Raw genomic sequence first — 19,014 nt, forward strand, 5'->3', positions numbered from 1 at the left:
CCGTTGCCATTACTGTGCTCTGACCCTGCCTTCCTATCAGTGCCCCCACCCGGGCAGATAGGGTTTCCTCGGCAGAAATTTTCTCCTGTTGTCCGTATTTCCTCCGGACCCTAAGCCACTGCCCTGTTCAAACCACTATCATCTTTTACCTGCTCCTGGGACTGCACCTTCCCTGGTTGCTTAGAAAACTGATAACTGGGTTGTGTTCCAGGAGCCTGCTGTCGTGTCTAGCACATTGTAGGTGCTCAGTAAACATTTGTTGACTGTTTGTTGTTCCATCCTCGCCTCCCTATCAGCTCTTAACATGCACCAGGGGGCGCGTCCTAAAATACAAACTGAAGCATGTAACTCCCTTGCTCAGCATCCTTCCACGGCTTCCTCTACACCTTGGAGCCTCCGCCCACCACTTACAAAGTCCAGCATGATCTAGCCTTGCCTTCCTCTCCAGCCTGGCTTCCTCTTATCTTCCTCTCTGTTCCAGCCCCCTTCCCTTGAGTCTCTCATGGAACTGTGGTCAGGATGTCAGCCAGGGCCGTATTCATCTGAAGGCTCTCCCAGGGCTGGAAGACATACCTCCAGCGTGGCTCACTCAGCCTTCTGACAGTTTGGCGCTGGCTGTTGGCAGGAGGCCTCAGTTCCTTGCTGTGCCAACCTCTCCCTGTGGTCACTTAAGTGTCCTTACAACACAGAGAGAACAAGGCAGAAGCCACCATATTTTTATAACCTAGCCTCGGACGCACGTACCATCATTTCCACCATATTCTATTGGCCACACAGACCAACCCTGCGATGCTGTGAGAGAGGACTGCACAAGAGCATGAATAAGAGGAGGTAAGAATCACTGGAGGCCATCTTGGAAGAGGTACCATGTGCAGTACGTACATGCAGGTATATGTGTGGGGTAGTGTGTTTGTGTGTGTACACATGTGTGTGCATGTATGGGTTTGTGTGTTTACAGGTGGTGTGCATATGGGTGGATGTCTTGTGTCTCATGCATTTATTTGTGTATGTGTATGTGTGCACCTATATGTTATATATTTGTGTGTGTGTTTGTGTAGGTGCATTGTGTGTGTGAGCACATGCCTGTGCACACGTATATATGATATGTTTATACATGTGCATGAGACATGTATGTGTAGGTATATGAATATGAGTATGTACATGCTGTGTTTGTGTGTAACTATGTGCTGGCACACACACGTAAGCTAAGAAATGTCCCCGGCTATGTGGCAGAATCCAGAATACATAGCTACATGGTCCTCTCTGCATTTGGCTCTCCTTTGTCAAGGCTTCCTTGTCCGTTCATTTTTGTCTGAACACTTCAGTCTTCCCTGAGCTGGGCATTAAGCAGAAGGCTGACTCTAGTCCGTGGAAGCTTAATTCGGTGGAGAGCAGCGCCCTCTGGGGGAAACAAAGGGAGATGAACGAGGGAAAGGGGATTTTCCGGGAGAGCCGGACTGACCCTCTCACGTATTCTCTGCCTGGGGCCAAACCAGGAGCTCCTGGGTTTATTAGGCAAGAAGGGGGCATTTCTCTACTTCTAATAATCTAATCATCACAGAAGAAACTCCTCTTCCTATTTAGAACGTTTCTGAAGCCAACTTTTGTGTTTGGAGGCCTTTATGCTTTTTTTCTTTTTTCCTCTTCTAAAAAGTATTCCTACTTTGTGATTGTGAAAAGTAACACAGATAAACAAGTGGATAACATGCAAATGTACAGCTCAACAGATTATTCGTGTGAACAAGTGTATGATACTCTCCAGGCGACAGAACACCACCAGTACCCCACACGCCGCCTTGCCGCTTCCCAATGACAGCCTTCCTTCTCTTCTCCTTCCTCCCAGAGGTAACCAGTCTCCTGACTTTGTGGGCACAGCGTCCTTCCTTATCTGGACATCACCAACAGAAGTAAGTTCACATTTGTAAGAAGTCGTGTTTAGAAATGTAATTGTACAGATTGTTAGCTTCCTAGGGCCACCACAAATTACCACAAGCTTGGTGGCTTAAAACAGTGGAAGTTTATTCTCAGTTCTGGAGGCCAGAGTCTGGACCCAATGTGTTGGGAGGGCTGTGCTCCTTCCAAAGGCTCTGTGGGGGGGGGTCCTTCTTCACCTCCTCCAGCTCCTGGCACCCCTTGGCTCGAGGCAGCGCACTCCAGTGGCTGCCTCCCTCTGCACACGGCCTTCTCCTCGGTGTCTCTGTGCGTCCAAGTCTCCCTTTTCTTTCTCTTATAAAAAATACTAATCATTGGACTTAGGACCCACCCTAAACCCAGCATGATTTCATCTCAAGATACTTAACTAATTACCTCTGTAAGGCCCTATTTCCAAATTAGGACACATTCTAAGGTTCCAGGTAGACATGAATTTCTGGAGACACTATTTAACTCATCAATACAATATGTATTATGCTGTGTTTGACTTCGTTTGTTCAACATTATTATTGATTGATTTTTAGAGATAGTGGAAGGGAGGGAGGGGTGGGGGAGAGGGAGAGAGAGTGAGAAAGGGAGAAAGAGATTTGTTGTTACATCTATTAATGCATTCATTGGTTGATTCTTGTATTTGCCCTGACCAGGGATCAAACCCACAATCTTTGCATCCTAGGACAATGCTCCAACCAACTGAGCTACCCGGCAAGGTTCTCCACATTATATTTTAAAGACTTACCCATATTGTTGAATGTAGCTATTTCTTATTCATTTTCATTGCCGTGTCGTCTTCCACTGTGTGATAATGTTATACTGCAGTTCAGACTAGGATGTGCCACGAAGCTAACCTTTAGGTTCAAGGGTCCTCAGACAGACCTCTTCACAGACCTCTTCCAAGGCTCTGGGAGGAGCCCTAGCCCTGTGCTCACATGGCCAAATTGTTTTTGCATGATTTGCAAAAGTAATTTGTCACGTTTTCTCGTTTTAGTTCCATTTTCCCCGTGTAATCGCCCTGGACAGAAGCGCCAGTGGAATGCTAACTAACAGTGGCGAGAGCAGGCACGCTCGTCTTGTTTCTGACCCCAGGCGGGGGCTGTCAGTCGTTCGTCGTTAAGTGCGATGGTGCCTGTGGGTTTCCACAGGTGCCCTTTATCAGGCTGGGGAAGTTCCCTTCTACTTCTGGTTGGTAAATATTTTGATCACGAAACGAGGTTGGATTTTGTCAAACGCTTTTTCTGCATCTATTGACATGATCATGTGGGTTTTGTCCTTCATTATATTAATATGGTGTATTGTTTGAGACTCAAGACTCAATCTTGAGAATCTTCCTCAAGATTGCATTCCTGGGATAAATTCTCTTTGTCGTGGTGTATACTTCTTTTTACTTGCTGCTGAATTCACTTTGCTATTCCGTCGGCAATTTTTGCATCTACATTCGTGCAGGATGAATTTCTTCTCTTTTCATGTGATGTCTCTGGTTTTGGTATCAGGGTAATATTGGTGTTCTCACCTCTTCTACTTTTTGGAAGAGTTTGTGAAGAACCGGTGTTAATTCTTCCTTAAACATTTGTCCTCGTGATAATTCAGTGTTTGCTTTCATAATGAATTCATAATGAATATTTGTAAATTTGTGTTCTACTTAAGAAGGGTCCCCAAATTGTGTATGTTTCAGCACCCACAAAGCTGGGGTCTCTGCCGCTACCCACTGTATTGTTTACAGACCCTTGGGTTGTTTCCATTTGGGGATTCTCAGGAACAACGTTGCTGTGAGCGGTCTCGCGCACGTCTCCCGGTCCTCAGGCGAACCTAAGGGTGTGCACCTAGAGCACAATGGCTGCGTCAGCGAGGATAACGCCTCAGCTGTGGTCACTTCACACTCCTGCTAACCTCGTATGGGAGTTCCTGCTGCTCCACATCCTCACCAACGCGTGGTATTGCCAGGTTTCAATATTTTTGCTATTTCTAACATGTGTGGTGGTGTCTGTCCTATCACGTTTAACTTGTGTTAGGTTAAACCCTATGAATCACCATTTTGTGGGTCAAAGTGGTCAAATACAGTCAATCTCACGAGTCGACTTAATATTTCTCTGATGAAGAATGAAGTAGAGCATGTTTCCATGTGGTTAATGACCATTTGGACTCACTCTTTTATGAAGCGCCTGTTTGAGCATTTTGCCCTTAAGAGCGTCCCTAGGAGCTTTATGCATCACAGCCAGACCCCAGGGGTAGCCCAACGTAACCAGTAGGAGAACGGGTTTTAAAGAACCATGGTTTGCTCACATAAAGGAATATTATTCAGCAATAAAAAGAGAACAACTTCCACATGCAACAACACAAATAAACCTCAAAAATATTATATTGGTTTTTTAAAAGCCTGACATGTTTGGAAAAATCTGTATAAAAAAGAAAAAGAGCCCATCTGTTTCCGAAATTTGTGAAATTCAAAACGTCACATCCATAGCGATGTCTTGTCAGCCTCTGTGTCTCCTGGTTTTAGGTGTGTCACTTGGAGACGACGATGATTTTTATATGGAGTCCGACAATCTTTGTGTTTCAGCGGAAATGTGTAGTTCACTTATTCTTTTCTAAAATAGCCTCCTTATCAAGATGTCAGCCCGCTTTTTCGGAATGTTGTGTATGAACTAGATGTGTCTGGGTATCTGCCGTCTTATTAGTGCTCTGTATGGCTTCATCTCTTTTTCCTCACTTCTCCCCTTCTTCTGGACTGACTTTTAAATCCCCACATTTTCAGTATAAAAATGTTCAAACAGAAAATATGTGTAAGAATAGCATGATGGACCCCCATCACCTCTCCATCTAGAGGCAATACTTTTTGACCTAGAACCAACCCATTTCACTATCTTACATTACTCACACATATGCATAATACGGTTTTGCTGAACCCTTTGAAGCAAAGTTGCAGAATGGACCAATTATTTTTTATTATCCCATTTTCCCCACTCAATTAGTTCAAAGTTGTATTAGTTTCCCAGGGCTACCATAACAAAGTACTAAAAACTAGGTGATTTAAAATAATATAAATTCATTTGTCTTTAAGGGTTCCGGAAGCTAGAATTGTGGAAGTCAGGTTTTGGCAGGGTTGGGCTTCTCTGAACGCTGTAGGTGAATCCTTCTCGCCTCTTCCCAGCTCTTTGCCAGCGATCTTTGGCATCTCTCCAGCCCCCCATTGCCACAAGACATCCCCAGTGTCTTCATTGTCATCTTCTCTGTGCCCACAGTTGTCCTTTTTGTAGGGGGACAGTCATATTGCATCAGGGCCCACCCTGATGGCTGCGTTTTGATAATCTGCAAACACCTATTTCCAAATACTATCGTGTGGGCAGGTACCAGGGTTAGGGTTTTAGTGTCTTTTGGGGGGAATGCAATTCAACCCATAACAGAAGCTACATACTCTTTTCTTTTAGTGGTTTTCCTAAAACTTACCATAGGTGTCCTTGACTTCAAAGTATCGTATTAATTGGTTCCTTCACTCTCTTCCTGGATGGTGCAAGAACCTTAGCGCACTCGAGCCTGTTGACCTCTCCCGAGTCTTATGCTATTGTGGTAATTTTATTAGATATACTTAAAACCCTATGAGCATGATTATTGTCTTATGATCATTATATTATTTAAAAAAACAAAAATGGTTCTATTCATATAAAATTTTTTAAATTGGTATCCAAAGAATTGAAAAAAAACTTCGGTTAATACAATTATTTTGATGGAAGAGTTTATAAGGAGTCTGTGACTTTTCCTATTTTGACTTTTTCAGTGGTAACCATTTTTCCTGGTAATGCAAGGTGGGCAAAAGTAGGTGTACAGTTGTAATACCCCCCAAATCATCATAATAATGATGCAAGAATAAACTGTCACGTACTCACAACTGTACACCTACTTTTGCCCACCCTGTACATCAGCAATCAAGTCATGCCAGCAGATGCTGGGAAGTGAACTGGATGATGAAGGGCGATGCTGAAGCCCAGGCTGTGACCTTCTCTTTGCGGTGCCTGGGAGAGGTAGGGAGGGGTGGTGGAGACTGGGAAACAGCCTGGGCTGCCCAGGGCAGCAGCTGGGTAGGAGGAGGGGCAGCAAGGGGGCTGATGCCGAGCCCTGAGACCTCAGAGGGCTGAGCGGGGCTTCAGGATGATTCTGGGAATGGGACTGGAGAAGAGCACCCCAGCCGTTTCCCAGGAGGACTGAGGATGGCAGAAATGGCCTTCCCGCTGTGGACCCACCCACCCATTGCCCACTTCAGGTATGAGCTTAAGGAAAAGAGATGGGAAATGATGCTTCCATCAGCTCCCAGGAGTGGTGGTCTCCTCTCCCTGTACCCCAACCTCCCTGCTGTTCTGGCCCCAGAGGTTTAAACCAGACCAAACCTCCACCCTCCCAATTGCTGAATAAGCACAACAGAAAGTTTGAGTGAAAAATCCACTTTAATAATCTAGCTTCAGCTCAGCTGAGAACTTCCCCTCTCAAGTGAAAGAGAAGTTTTTCCAGGAGGCCTCAATCCACCAAGAGGTTTCGGCTCAGAGAAGGGTACAGCTCAAAAAAGCCCTAAAATGGGAGGCAAATGGGATTTGGAATCAGTAGAGACTAGATGGGGTGGCCCCGACTCGCCTCCCACCAACAGAGGCCCCAGCAAGAGAAGCGCAGTTGCTTCTCCTACATGTGACAACAGCTCCAGTCTTCCCATCCCTGGCCCCTTCTCTGTCCCCTCATTATCCTCTGGGGGCTGATCAGGACCCCTAAGCCTTGAGAAAAATTGGAGACCCTTATTTTTCTACCTGGTAGCACCAAGATGACCGGCCTTATCACCTAAGCCAGCTGCTTCCTGGTGGTGCTGTTGCCTGAGCAACCAATCCTGGCACCACAGGGGCAGGGAGCCTAGCCCGATGGGAAGGGTGGGGTGGGAGTCACCTTGAAGAGGGTGATGGTCTGGAGGACTCCTGTGGTGCAGGCTGTCTCCCGGATGGAGTGCATGGCCAGCTGTGGGCTGCCTAAATCCACGACACGCAGCCCCAGCCGAGAGGCTAAGATGGGCCCAATGGTGGTCCCGCAGGGGGAATCATTCCGGACCATGAGATCCTGGGGACAGGCGAAGAGGTTTATGAGCAACATGTGGTCTGTGCCATTTAAGTCCAAGAAGGAAGTCACCTTACAGCTGCAGGGCTGAAGGAGGCCTGGCAGGTGGTCTCCTTCTACCCCCTCGGAAAGCAGATGTGACCAACATAAAATCACAAAAGCAGCATTTAAATGGCAGGCCCAAAGGACAGTATATTCTGAATTGGTCCTCTTCTCTCCATCTACACTACTGCTACCTTAGTTCCAGCTACCATCATCTAGCCTCCCGTACAGAATACATTTTCGCTCTGGCCGGTGTGGCTCAGTTGGTTGGAGCGTTGTCCCCCAGACTGCAGGGCTGCGGGTTCGATACCTGGGCAGGGCACATGCCTAGGTTGTGGGTTCCATATCTGGTAGAGGTGCATACGAGAAGGCAACCAATCCATGCTTCTATCTTACATCAATATCTCTCTCCCTCCTCTCTCTCCAAAAATGCGATGAAAAAACTGTCCTTGGGTGAGAATAAAAAGAAACCACCACCAACAATAACAAAAAGAAAACCCAACCATACGGTTAAATAACCACCTCGATGTGTTCACCCTGCATCCTGCTTCCCTGCCACTCTTCCGCACACGCTACTCTAAGCATTCCCTGCTAGTTGTTTACGTATCTTTTTCTTTTTTATTGAAGTAGAGAGAGGGGAAGGGAGGGAGAAGGAGAGGGAGAGAAACACCAACATGTGGTTGCCTCTCGCACAACCCAGCTGGGGACCCTGACTGGGAATGAACCAGTGACCTTCGGGTTCGCAGGCCGGCACTCAACCCACCAGCCAGGGCCTGCTGTTTCCACGTCGTAGAGCATCTGTAGCAATCATCTCAATCCCAAAGCCAGAACCATGTCGGATTCTTAAAATGTGGTCTCCGAACAGTATTTTGGGGGGAGATGGGACATGCAATGATAAGCTAACTTCACATCTGCGACCTCATGATGTGGGTCTTGGTTGCCATCAACTTCCAGGGCCTGAAGGAGAAGTCCCGGTGGCTGCTCCAGAGGCCATGGATCATAGGGCCTGGGCGGGACCCTTGGGGACCAGTGGAACAGGCTGGAGCAGTGGCAGCAGCGGACCACAGGACCCCTGCCTCCATGTGGCACAGCCTCTGAGCTTTGGAGCTGTTACCATGCCTGGCCACACCCCGCCCCTCAAAACATTACTCCTTATTGCACGTGGTCACCCAAGAGACCTAATGGAGATTAGTGTTTTCACTCCTGCTAACAAAACATCCACTCTGGAGGCCATGGATCAAGGAATAATTTGACTCTCAAGTCTTGTTATTTAAGAAACACATTTTGGCCCTGGCTGGTGTGGCTCAGTAGATTGAGTAACAGCCTACGAACCAGAGGGTCGCTGGTTCAATCCCAGTCAGGGCACATGCCTACGTTGGCAGGCCAGGCCCCCAGTTGGGGGCGCAAGAGAGGCAAACACACATTGATGTTTCTCTTTCTTCCTCCCTTCTCCTCTCTCTAAAATAAATAAAATCTTTAAAAAAGAAAGAAAGAAAGAAAGAAAATGAGTACTCGGAGTTCCAAGCTCCCCAGCACTGGGGTTCCCTTATGGAAGTTCCCAGGGTATGTAAGAGAGACACAGAGGAGCGGGCAGGACTAACTCACCAGGTGCCTTTATTCCTCAGAGAAATCCAGCAGAATGGCCATTGCCATCAGCCCCCCATTTCACAGGTGTACAAACTGAGACTCAGAGAAATTAGGAGACTAGTCTGAGGTCACAGGGCTGGCACCATGTCTGAATCAGTGCCAATCCCAGCTTTGCCTGCATTTAAAACCCCCGTTCTCCTCACTCTACCGCAACCCTCTCCACTAAAGGTTGTCTACCGTGCTCCCCCCTTACTGGGGGCCCACCTGATTGTGCCCCCATCACCCCTTCCCAGGCGGGGCCTGCCCTCACCTGCAGGGGCACCCCGACGTTGTTCGCCACCTTGCGGATCAAGGCCTCTGAAACTGCATTCGAGGCGTAGCGCTGCTTGCTGTTCACCTTGATCACGGGACCCTGGGGAGAGGGAGGCCAGGGATCAAGAGTGAGGCACAGATGAGGCCCGAACCAGCCAGGCCAATGAGTCCCTAGGAAAGAAACAGGAGCACCTCACCTTGTGGAATAAGGGCCGGTGGTTCTCCTCATGCTTGTCCCTGTGAGAGACAGTTTAAGGGCAAGGGATGGCAAACAGGAGCTGGGCCTGTCAACACCCAGCAGCTCTCCCATGGAAGACATCACTAATGGGTCACAGCGTGCTTTCCCACCAGGCCGGCAGGACCTCACAGCCATGCCAACAGTGTCCTAGGCAGCCTCTAGCAACAAGTGCAAAGAAGTTTGTAGACAGAGCCCGTTCAACATCCCTGGCTTAGGGCTTACATGACTTTGCCCAAGTTCAGCCCTGGAGCCATCAAAAGGAAGTCCCCAGTGAACCTCCTGGTTGATGAGGCAGGGGAAGGGGAGGAGACCTGGGCCCGGGTCTCCAGCTGTGTGAAGACCATGTGACCGCCGGCCTGGCACTCACACGTAGTTGGGGTGCACGGCGTGGGCCATGTCTGCGCTGATCATGTAGGACTTGGGAATGGCTTCCTCAAAGGCCGTCAGGTGCTGGGATGAGGCTGAGATCCGCCGCAGCACCAACTCCGTCAACAGGGACTGGGCCCCCTGGGCACTCTCAGACCCCACCTGGCAACAGCAGAGACCTGGCTCTGGGGGTCTGGGTTGACGGCCTGAGTCAGAGGCCCGGGAGAGGGGCCAATGCCCTCACTGGCCCAGGACTCCACTGAGTCAGCGGGGTCTCATCTCCAACTTCCCCAACCCTCTGTCACTAAAACCCTGATGGTGGGCTGGGGTCAGACTAATCCTCAGTCATCTCGGGGGCAGAAACTGCGCTTTCTAGTGGGCTTCCTGCACTGCCTCCTGCCTTCTCCCTGGGCACTTGTAACCAGGGCTCAGCACGCACACCCCATCATAAGGATGAGTCTTCTCTTACGCGTGTGACAGAGACTCCAACTGTCCATGATACCGTCTATAATAGAACGGCAAAGCTACAGCTAAGCGCGTGACTTCCCAGGGAAAGATGACATCCCTGGCTTCCCCTGAAACTAGGCGTGGCCACGCTAAGCTCTGGGCCATGTAGGCAGTGGTGAATGCCACCTTTGGGACAGGCCCGTAAAAGGGTGGGCATGCACGCCCCATGTGCCCTCTTCCCCCCTTCTACTAACTCAGAACAGACGTGACGGCATGAACTGGCACAGCCACCCTGGATCCGGAGATAGAAGCCCTGTGTCCGGGAGGGCAGAGACCCGTCCTGAGCTGCTTACTCTGACCTGTGCGGCCCCATGAGAGAGAACTAGCCAGCTGTTCCCATTCTGTTGCAGCGCCTGGGAGTGCCCCCGAACAGGAGCTGGCACAACACACTGAGCCCTGGGGCTCTGAGGCCAGAAGGGCACCGTCCACGTGGCACAGAGAGACAGGAGAGGGACGGTGACACTAGAGGCAGGTAAACACTGAGCCAGAGCGGACCAGTGCTAAGGGGGCACAGGCAGTGTCTCCCCTGCAAGCTCGCCATGGGTGCCTGGCATAGGTTGGCATGGAAGGCCCCCCCCAGAGCCCCCCACATACCTCTTCGTTGTCGTAGAGGGCAATCACGCGCACGTGTGGATCAGAGGCCAGGGAGGCAGGGGCTGCACAGGAGTCAATCAAGGCCTGGTTTGGGGAAGGATCCAGAGCATCATCCTCACCCTTCATGCTTCCCTCACAGCCCACCAACACCTCAGAGGGGCCACCCCGACCTGCCTGCTGTCGCCAAGGCCAGCGGGAAGCAGGCCTGGGCTTTCATAGGCCTTCCCCTCCGAGGGCGCTGCCCGGGAGAGGGTCGGGGGGACCTCTGGGGTGACAGGCCACCCTTTGGGTGTCCTTCTCCCACATTTTCCCATGCGGAAGACAGGCAGGGATGTAAGGCAAAGGGGGAGGGCTCAGAGTCCCATGAAGTCAAAGGAACCACATAGATCATGCAAACTAAGTGGCTTCAGTGAAAAGATCGGGGTCCAAGAGGGTGACAGGAGCTCTACCAAGGTGGCATGACTGGCTGGCTGGTGGTAGAGTGGGTACAATTCCCAGGTCTGGCTCTGGTCTCAACTACAGCCCAAAGTGTGTCTCTAAGAATAGGATGCGGAGGGAAGAAGAGGCGTGAAAAGGGCAGAGGGAGGGGTGAGTGAAGGAGGAGAGAAGGTGGGAATATCAAGGTGGCCAGGAGGAAGAGAGACCACGCCCTGAGATCCCAAGGCACAGAGAAGGTCAGGGGAGCTTAAGTCTGGGGTATAGGGGAAGGCAGGAGCAGAGGGAGGTGAGTGATACTGCCTGATGGGGTAAGGCACAGGGCAAGCACAAGGCCCGCAGGTCAAATCCAGCCCTCCACCTTGTTTTATCCGGCCCGGCACCTTGTTTCTACCTGGTGGCAGCGCTGAGCTCTTGCTTAACTGTTAAGGAGTAGTTACATCTATACAGTCCTAAAATTACATTCCACCCCTTGAAGGCAACCGCAAGGCTGATGTGGCCCTCGGTGAAAATGAGTTTAACCTAGGTCTTTCCCTGGAAACCAAGGTTAACTTAAAAGGTAGGCAGCAGGAACAGGGTTAGGACAAGACACCGTGGTGCTTGAAACAAGCTCTCGGCCTTCCCCACTCAGCCCCAGCCCCTAGCCCCCAGCCCAGTGCAGGGATGGAGCCAAGAGGAGTCATGCTAAGGCTGCAGCATTCAGGCCCCTGCCCACAGTCCACCAGGACCAGCAGACTGCGGGGCTGGCCAGCAGCTGTCTCACAGCTTGCTGGGGCTGGAGGCAGTCCCAGTACCCTAACATCCCACCTCTTTTGGTGCTGTGTGATGCCTCGGGGTGTCCTAGCTCCTCACCTGCAGGGCACAGAAGCAGCTATGTAGGTTGTCCAGACGAGGGGCAAAGATGAACTCCTCATAGGCACCACCCAAGACCTAGAAAGACAGGATACTCAGCCTGACCTTTAAACCCTCATCCCAACTTACCAGCTTTTCCCTGCTCTCAAGGGCTGGCACTGGAGCTACCTCTTTGGCTCCTTGCACAACCTCTCCCTGACCTCCGGCTTAGGACTGAGATACTGCTGTGCAGGGTGGAGTGGAGAATGGGGTGGGGCTGGGGCTGAGGGACAGAAGTTGCAGGCCTGTAGTTCCTGACCAGTTCCTATGGGGCAGGAAAAGGGTGGAACGGAATGGTCACAAAAATTAAGAAGATGAGCAAAGAAAGAGACCAGTGTGGAGGTCAGAGCCAGTGTGGGTCACAGTGGACAGGACCACCTGTACTAGAAACCCCAAGGGAATCTGGAAAAACTGATTCCCAGGCGCCACACCAGAGTCGGAGGAGGCAGGTCTAGGGTGGGAAGTGGCCATTTTTTTAGAACCACCGCCCGGGGGGCAGAGGTGGGTGGCGTCTACTGGGAAGAACAGGAATGAGAGTAACTGGGGCACTGGCAGAGTTGATGAGTGCCTCAGGGGACACGCTGAGACAGGCTGAGATCCCCGAGGTCTCCCCCCACCAAGTTCCTGCAGCAGTTCCTCACCGCAGGCTGGGTGTCGGCGAGGCAGAGCTCCATCTCCAAGATGTCCTCGGGGCTCAGCCCCAGATGGCCACAGAGCAGGGACATGAGGACCGAGTGGTGCCGGTCATCCTGCAGGGCAGAAGGATGCTGGCAGGAGGGTCTGCCCTCCCCTCCTCTCCTCTTCTCAGGGGACGGGTCCCCTCCCCACCTGCTCACCCCTCCCTGTGAGCAGGGGACTGTCTTACTGCAGCACTGAGAGGCCCTGGCTCGGGAGTCCCCTTCTCCAGCTCCTCCTGGACGGCTGTGGCAAGAATGGGGACTCTGCAGGGAGACACAGGAGGAGGGGTCGTGGGGAGGGCTAGAGGGCACCGCAGCACAGGGCACCCCTGAGCTCCGACATCTCCTGATGGGGGCCCTGGCCTTTTAGTTCCCAGTTCACCCCCCAAATGGCACAGCTGTGAGGGCCATTGGACATCAACTGGGTCCCAAGAGGAGAACCTGACTGCGGCCACCATCAGGCAGCATTCTCCCAGGTTCCACCGGGGCCCGTCCGTCACCTGGTGCCACGCCCACCCCTCCCATTCACCACAGCCCATGCCCCCGTCTCACAAGTGCATCTCCATGTTGGGCCCAAAGTTCTCATTGACATTTCGCTGCAGATGGATGGCCAGGTGCGGGATGCGAAGGATGGGCCGGTCCACGTGCACCAGCCGCTGCTCCAGCCGGCCTGAGGTAGGGCACTGTGGCCAAGCAGGCCTGGTCAGCCCAGGGGGCCTCTCAAGCCCAGCTGGTTAAATCCCCCACTTCACACAAACTAAACGAGGTGGTCCTCTGACCTGGACTGCCCCTACCCGCCTTCCCCAGGGCAGGTCTCCACAGGCACCCTAAAGGAAGGTGACAGTCAATCTTCAAGCAGCTGAAACTAAGAATCTCCCAGGTTCAACCCGTTACTACCTTGACAATGACTCGCCCAGCCAAGGTCAGGTCACGGTCAAACCAGGTGCTCCAGATCCCACCACCGTAGGTCTCCACACCAACCTGCTGGAAGCCCACCTGGCTGCGGCGGGATCGCCGTTTCACCTGAGTGTGAAGGCGGGGAAAGAGAAGTCAGAGATGGCTGTGTGACATGGTGGGGAGACGAGACAGGCTGTTCACAAGCTAGGTAATGCAGAATGAACACTAGTGACACAGAGGGCCCAAAGTGTGGAGGAAGAGGGCTAAAAGCCTTAGTCCCTGCTCCACGGAATGGTGTCCCCAAGATGCACCTCCTGGCTCCCTTCTGCCTGTCCCTTCCCCACAATGCCTTCCACCATTACAGCACAGCCCAAGTTCCTTACCCGAAGGCAGGGGCTGTCCGTGTGAGCACCAATGAGACTAAAACCATTGCCGGGAACATACTGGCCTCCCACAGCAAAAGCGATGATGGTGGAGGAGTTCCTGGTCAGGAAGTACTGGTCGTGGGGCAGGGGGAGGGGGTTTTTGAATTAGATTAACCAGCCAACTGGCACACAGGACTTTGAGCCCCAGCCTAGGGACCTGCCTTTTGGTCCCCACCCCACCCCTAGTACCTTGCTCTCCGGCTTGATATCCCAGGTCTCTGTCTCCTTGAGTTCACGGAAGCCAGCCTGGAGAAGGCGGCTGCGACACTCAGCCACAACTGTAGGTAAAGAACCCGCTTTTACAGCAGTGGAAGCCGGTAGGGGGCACCGTACCCTCCTCTGCTGCCCTAGTCACTTACCGTGAAAAGGAGAGGGGCTCCGGTTCACAAACTTGAGGAGCTCCCGGGCCGCAGCCTGCACCGCCTCTTTTCGGGCCCTGCCGCTCATGGCCACCTAGGGGAGAAGGGTGCTCAGAGTCTCCGGGAACTTCCACTAAACCCCCAAAGTGCCCGCTCCAAGGCTCAGACCTCTACTTCCTCCCCTTGCCAGACGGAGATACGCCCTTGCCAGGCCGAACCTCTCTCTGCCGAAAGCTTCGGCCCTCCAGCAGAAGTATCACATCTCTAGCCGTGATCTCCGCCCACTTGGCCAAGACGCCGCGCCCCCTAGCCCTTAGCTCCGCCCCCTAAGTCCCACCCCCCATGTGCCCGCCCAACTGAGAAATCCTGGTCGGGTCGCAAACTCTTGAACTCCCAAGCCGGTCCCTAACTCTGAGCCCGCAAGCACTACGTGCGCGACCCCTTTTCTGAATTAAAGCCCTGTTCTCCAGGGAATACCCTATCTCTCCTCCACCCCTCTCCCCCGTCCACTGGTCTCTCTGTCCAACCCCAGGAAGGTCAGGTCACCCGGGGCCGAACTTTCGGTTTCGCTTTGGGACGGGCTCGGCCTTCACCCTAGAGCGCTGCTGAGCTTGGGCCCGATCCAGTGCCGGGCTGGGTCTGAGGTAGAAATTCGAGCGGGACGGGCGCTGGCCACCTACCTGCATCGGTCCCACTCGTGGGCTGGACTTGACTCGGCAGGGCCCTGCGCTAGGCCAGCCCCACCTCCTTCCGCCAGGTCCGTCCCGCCCCGAGCCGCGCCTGCCTCCCCGTCCGCCCCGCCTCCGCTGTCCGCCCCGCCCTCAGTCCGCACTCCGCGGCGACCGCGGGGGCCCTCTGCCGCGCGGGAGGTGGTAGGACAGCCGCCAACCCACGCCCCGATCTCTCCAGGAGGTCGGAAAGTCTGAGAAAACGCTCGACCCCGCCCGCTCACCTGGTCCGACGGGTACTGTACAAAGTGCTCTCTCTCGCCACAGGCACCCTGAGATAATAGAAACAACATGGCTAATGGTCATGGAGCGCTCACCATGACCTTCAGCTTTATGATAAAGCTTAACGTGCCCTATCGTTTAATCTTCACACCTGCCCTGTCGACTTTGTCCTTTTTACTGCCATCATTTTATACATGAACAAACCTACATAGAGAGACTAGTAACCTTGTCCAAGGTAGCAAATGGCAGAGGTGGAGTTTGGATTCAATTCCAGAGGCCTGGGACAACCCCTTCTCAGATCCTTCCTGGGCCTTTCTTTTTCTTGGTAAATCTTAAGTTAAACAGGAGGCCCCTGAGGGGCAGAGAAGTTAATGACTTGCCCAAGATCACACAGCTGTTAGGAGGCATCTGGGGTTGGACTGTGATATATGTACTCTTTCCACATCTTAAGGCAGGAAAAAAAGCTCCAGATGTCCTTGGAGGCATTTCTAATATTCCTATCGAGACTGGTGAGTAACAATATAAAAAAAATGTTCAGCTGCCTAACCACAGATTGTGGTCAGGGCTCTTGGTGGCCCCTAGGTCCTGCCGCCAGGGGTGTCATCAACATTGCAGGGGGGACAGGTGGATGGAGCCATCTTCATTTACGTACTGGGGTGGGAACATCCAGGGAGTGGGGAGCATTTGGAAAGGTCCTGCAACCCTCACTTCAAAGGAGTAGATATTGCAGGGGAGTGTTCGAGAACATACACACCAGGTGATAGGTTAAGTTCATGGCATTCCCTAGCCGTTTACTGAAGTGACATTATGGCCCTGGCTGGTGTGGCTCCGCGGACTGAGCATGGGCCTGCGAACCACAGGGTCGCTGGTTTGATTCCCAGGCAGGGCACATGCCTGGGTTGCAGGCCAGGTCCCCCTCTGGGGGTGTGCGAGAGCCAACCTATCGATGTTTCCCTCTCTGCCTCCCTTCCCGCGTGTAAAGAATTACAAGTGTAAAGATCTATTGCGTGTAAAGATCAGCAAGTCTATTAGCGTGCAATCAGAGTTTATTAGTGGTCCGTTCCCATGGAAGAGAACGGGCCTAGTTAAGGTTGGGGGGGGGGACCGGTGAAAGGCATAGGTTCAGGGCAAAGCAGGGTGGTGAAAGCAAGGGGGCTGAAGGCCAGAGGGGCAAGCCCAGGGGTGGCCAGAGGCCAGGAGGCCAGAGAGGCAAGAGCCAAGAGAGCAAGTCCTTTTTTCTGAGGACTTATATAGTTGGCGGGATGGGAGTAAAAGTTACATATTGATTGACAGGTAAATGTGGTGCCAGCTTTCCTGGGGGAATGTGACTACCCAAACTTAGGTATGTGTGGGGGTCTGTTAGCTGGAATCCTTATCTTGCTCCAGACTCCATTTGTTCGTCTTGTTGTAAAATAGATACGTTACAGGAGGCAGTTAATTAAAGTTGGGGCAGTTACCCAAAGTTATTTTTGTGCTGTTTCTTTGTGCACTGTGGACCCTGTCCCACATTTCAGGCTTTGGGATGAAAGCACAGTTTCACAAGGCTTTCTTTCCCAGATGGTGGAAACGCTACATAGAATTTCAAGGACTTCCCTCCTCCTGTGCTAACATAGTGGTTCTTGTGACGTTGGAACACCTGGCTATATTATCGGGCCAGGCTCAGGACTGCTGAGTTAGTGGGTGAGACATGTCTCTCTCCTTCTCCCTGTCTTGGTTTGCTATTCATTCTACCTAAGTGCTAAAAGGCATTTCCTGGCAACCAGGATGCTAGACGCTGGCCAGTAACAGCCGTGCAGTCTCAGAGTCCTTCCTGTGCCCTTTCCTGCCTCAGAATGGGTCATGAAGAGAACATTCTTGGGGAAGGGACACATTCGAGGTCAGCAAAAACAGCTGAACCAGGGGTACAATATATAAGGGAAGGACACTTAAAGAAAAATCTCTAGTGTTCTTCTAATCACAAAAAAGAGAGTACATGTAAATGTGAGAAATTCACCAAAACACATAACTTAGAAAGTGAAACATAAACTGAACATCCATTCTTGATAAAAACCGAAACGAAATCCTCTTGAGAAACCAGGAAGAGAAAAGGTAAACACATAACCTCAAGAGCCTAGATTTACGGTAAGATAATTAGGAAAGTGATGATTTTTGAGTATTTATTCATTCCGTTTGTGATATAATTTACTTAGTTGTAAGTTTATGCAATTTAATTTTTTTAATGCTTGCTGTCTTTAACAACGGGATCGCAAATTTCTGGAAATTGGACACTCAGTTCCTATGAGCTGGTTCACATCTGCTCTAGCACACAACTTCGCCCACACTCCAGCTACATCTTCGTTCCTCAGATTGTGATTGTTCACTTGGGAGTGTTTAGTGTTTTAGAAATGCAGAACGAGATCCCTAGCTGATTTGTTTGAATACCACGTGTAGTAAAATACAATATGAGGTCAGACTTTATGTATTATAGAAAATATTCCAAGCATATTGTTGAGTGAAAAAAAAAGGGAACTTACAGGATAATATTTACAAGGCATTTAGGTAAAACTCACACAATGAGCTTTTTTCTAGATTTTATAAAAATATACATGGAAATGCGTGGAAACGGATTTGGAAGGACAAGTCATCTCTGGACAAGGGGATGGTATGGGATATGAAGTGGGAGGATCAAGGGGGGATCTTAGCTATTCCAAGAGTTTCGGAGAATCATTTGTACCCTCAGCCTCCAGAGGAAACCTTACCCACCAGTCCTTAGCTGGTGTTTACACACTGCCATGCACCCATCTTCCAGGGGTAGCACACGTGGGTGTGTTAGCATGGCGGTCAGTGTCACACACTTCAGTGTGGGCTGATGTGGTACGCATGTCTCTTCTGATCCCTCAGCTTATTTATTTTCTTAAAAAGATTTTATTATTTTTAGAGAGAGGAGAAGGGAGGGAGAAAAACATCGATGTGAGAAACATCGATCAGTTGCTTCTCCTATGTGCCCTGACCAAGGGCCAAACCCATAACCCAGGCATGTTCCCTGACGGGGAATCAAACTGGTGATCCTTCGCTTTGCGGGAAGATGCCCAACCAACAGAGCCACACAGGCCAGGGCTGAGCCATCAGTTTATGAGAGAACTTTCTAAGTAGTAATTTGTCACATAATGGTTAAGGGTGATTGGGATACAGAAGACCAAAGCAATGCTGTAAGAACGAGAAGGCGTGGTGTGTGTGTGTCTCCTGTGGATGCTAAAGTGGGTGCAGAGCCGGGGCTGAATCAGATGATCTTGATTTCCTGATGCCAACACAGCTCTGGGTATCTTATTGCAGGTAGATATCTTGGTGGTTTAAATGAATAAATAATTTGCTTTTGGGTATAAGGAAAGGAACTTACACAACACGGTACAATTTGCCCTCTGACAGTGTTGTTGGAAGGGCACTTTAGTTTCCAACACGTGTCTTCTGCTGAAGTTCTGTTTTCTGAGCAAGACTAAATTGATCAAGAACTACAACTCCCAGGATGCCTTGAGGTGAGTAGCTCAGGCAAAATTATAATTTCCAACCAATTGCGTTCTAGGATGGAGGTTTACAAAGTAATTTATATTGTTCCAAAGAATGAAGCACCTGTATAGGTGTTAATAAGAAACAATTTCCAAGATATACTATTAAGTGAAAAAAAACCAGGTGCAGAATAGCAGTAATGAGATGCTGCCATTTGTGTGTGTGAACACACAGACA

The 19,014-nt window shown here is 51.0% G+C and overlaps 1 protein-coding gene across 3 annotated transcripts; it reads right to left on the reverse strand.

Annotated features, from left to right (window-relative positions):
• Positions 1-6,346: 6,346 nt before the first annotated feature.
• On the reverse strand, positions 6,347-15,085 carry DNPEP (aspartyl aminopeptidase). Of its 3 annotated transcripts, none has more exons than XM_024563944.4 (15): positions 15,025-15,085; positions 14,345-14,438; positions 14,175-14,263; positions 13,944-14,057; positions 13,561-13,686; positions 13,216-13,346; positions 12,852-12,927; positions 12,628-12,735; positions 11,948-12,025; positions 10,661-10,744; positions 9,561-9,721; positions 9,153-9,192; positions 8,954-9,055; positions 6,850-7,017; positions 6,347-6,486 (listed from the first exon to the last, which is right to left on the reverse strand). In XM_024563944.4, exons 1-15 carry the CDS (start codon positions 15,028-15,030, stop codon positions 6,436-6,438), a joined length of 1,428 nt encoding a protein of 475 aa, XP_024419712.1. In that variant the 5' UTR covers positions 15,031-15,085; the 3' UTR covers positions 6,347-6,435. The 3 variants fall into 3 exon arrangements, with proteins under 3 accessions (XP_024419712.1, XP_024419713.1, XP_045054438.1); XM_024563945.4 differs by lacking the exon at positions 15,025-15,085 and adding an exon at positions 14,563-14,622; XM_045198503.3 differs by lacking the exon at positions 15,025-15,085 and adding an exon at positions 14,513-14,587.
• Positions 15,086-19,014: the final 3,929 nt, after the last annotated feature.

Source organism: Desmodus rotundus, chromosome 2 (genome assembly GCF_022682495.2).
Source record: "Desmodus rotundus isolate HL8 chromosome 2, HLdesRot8A.1, whole genome shotgun sequence".
In the NCBI taxonomy this organism is placed as follows: domain Eukaryota; kingdom Metazoa; phylum Chordata; class Mammalia; order Chiroptera; family Phyllostomidae; genus Desmodus; species Desmodus rotundus.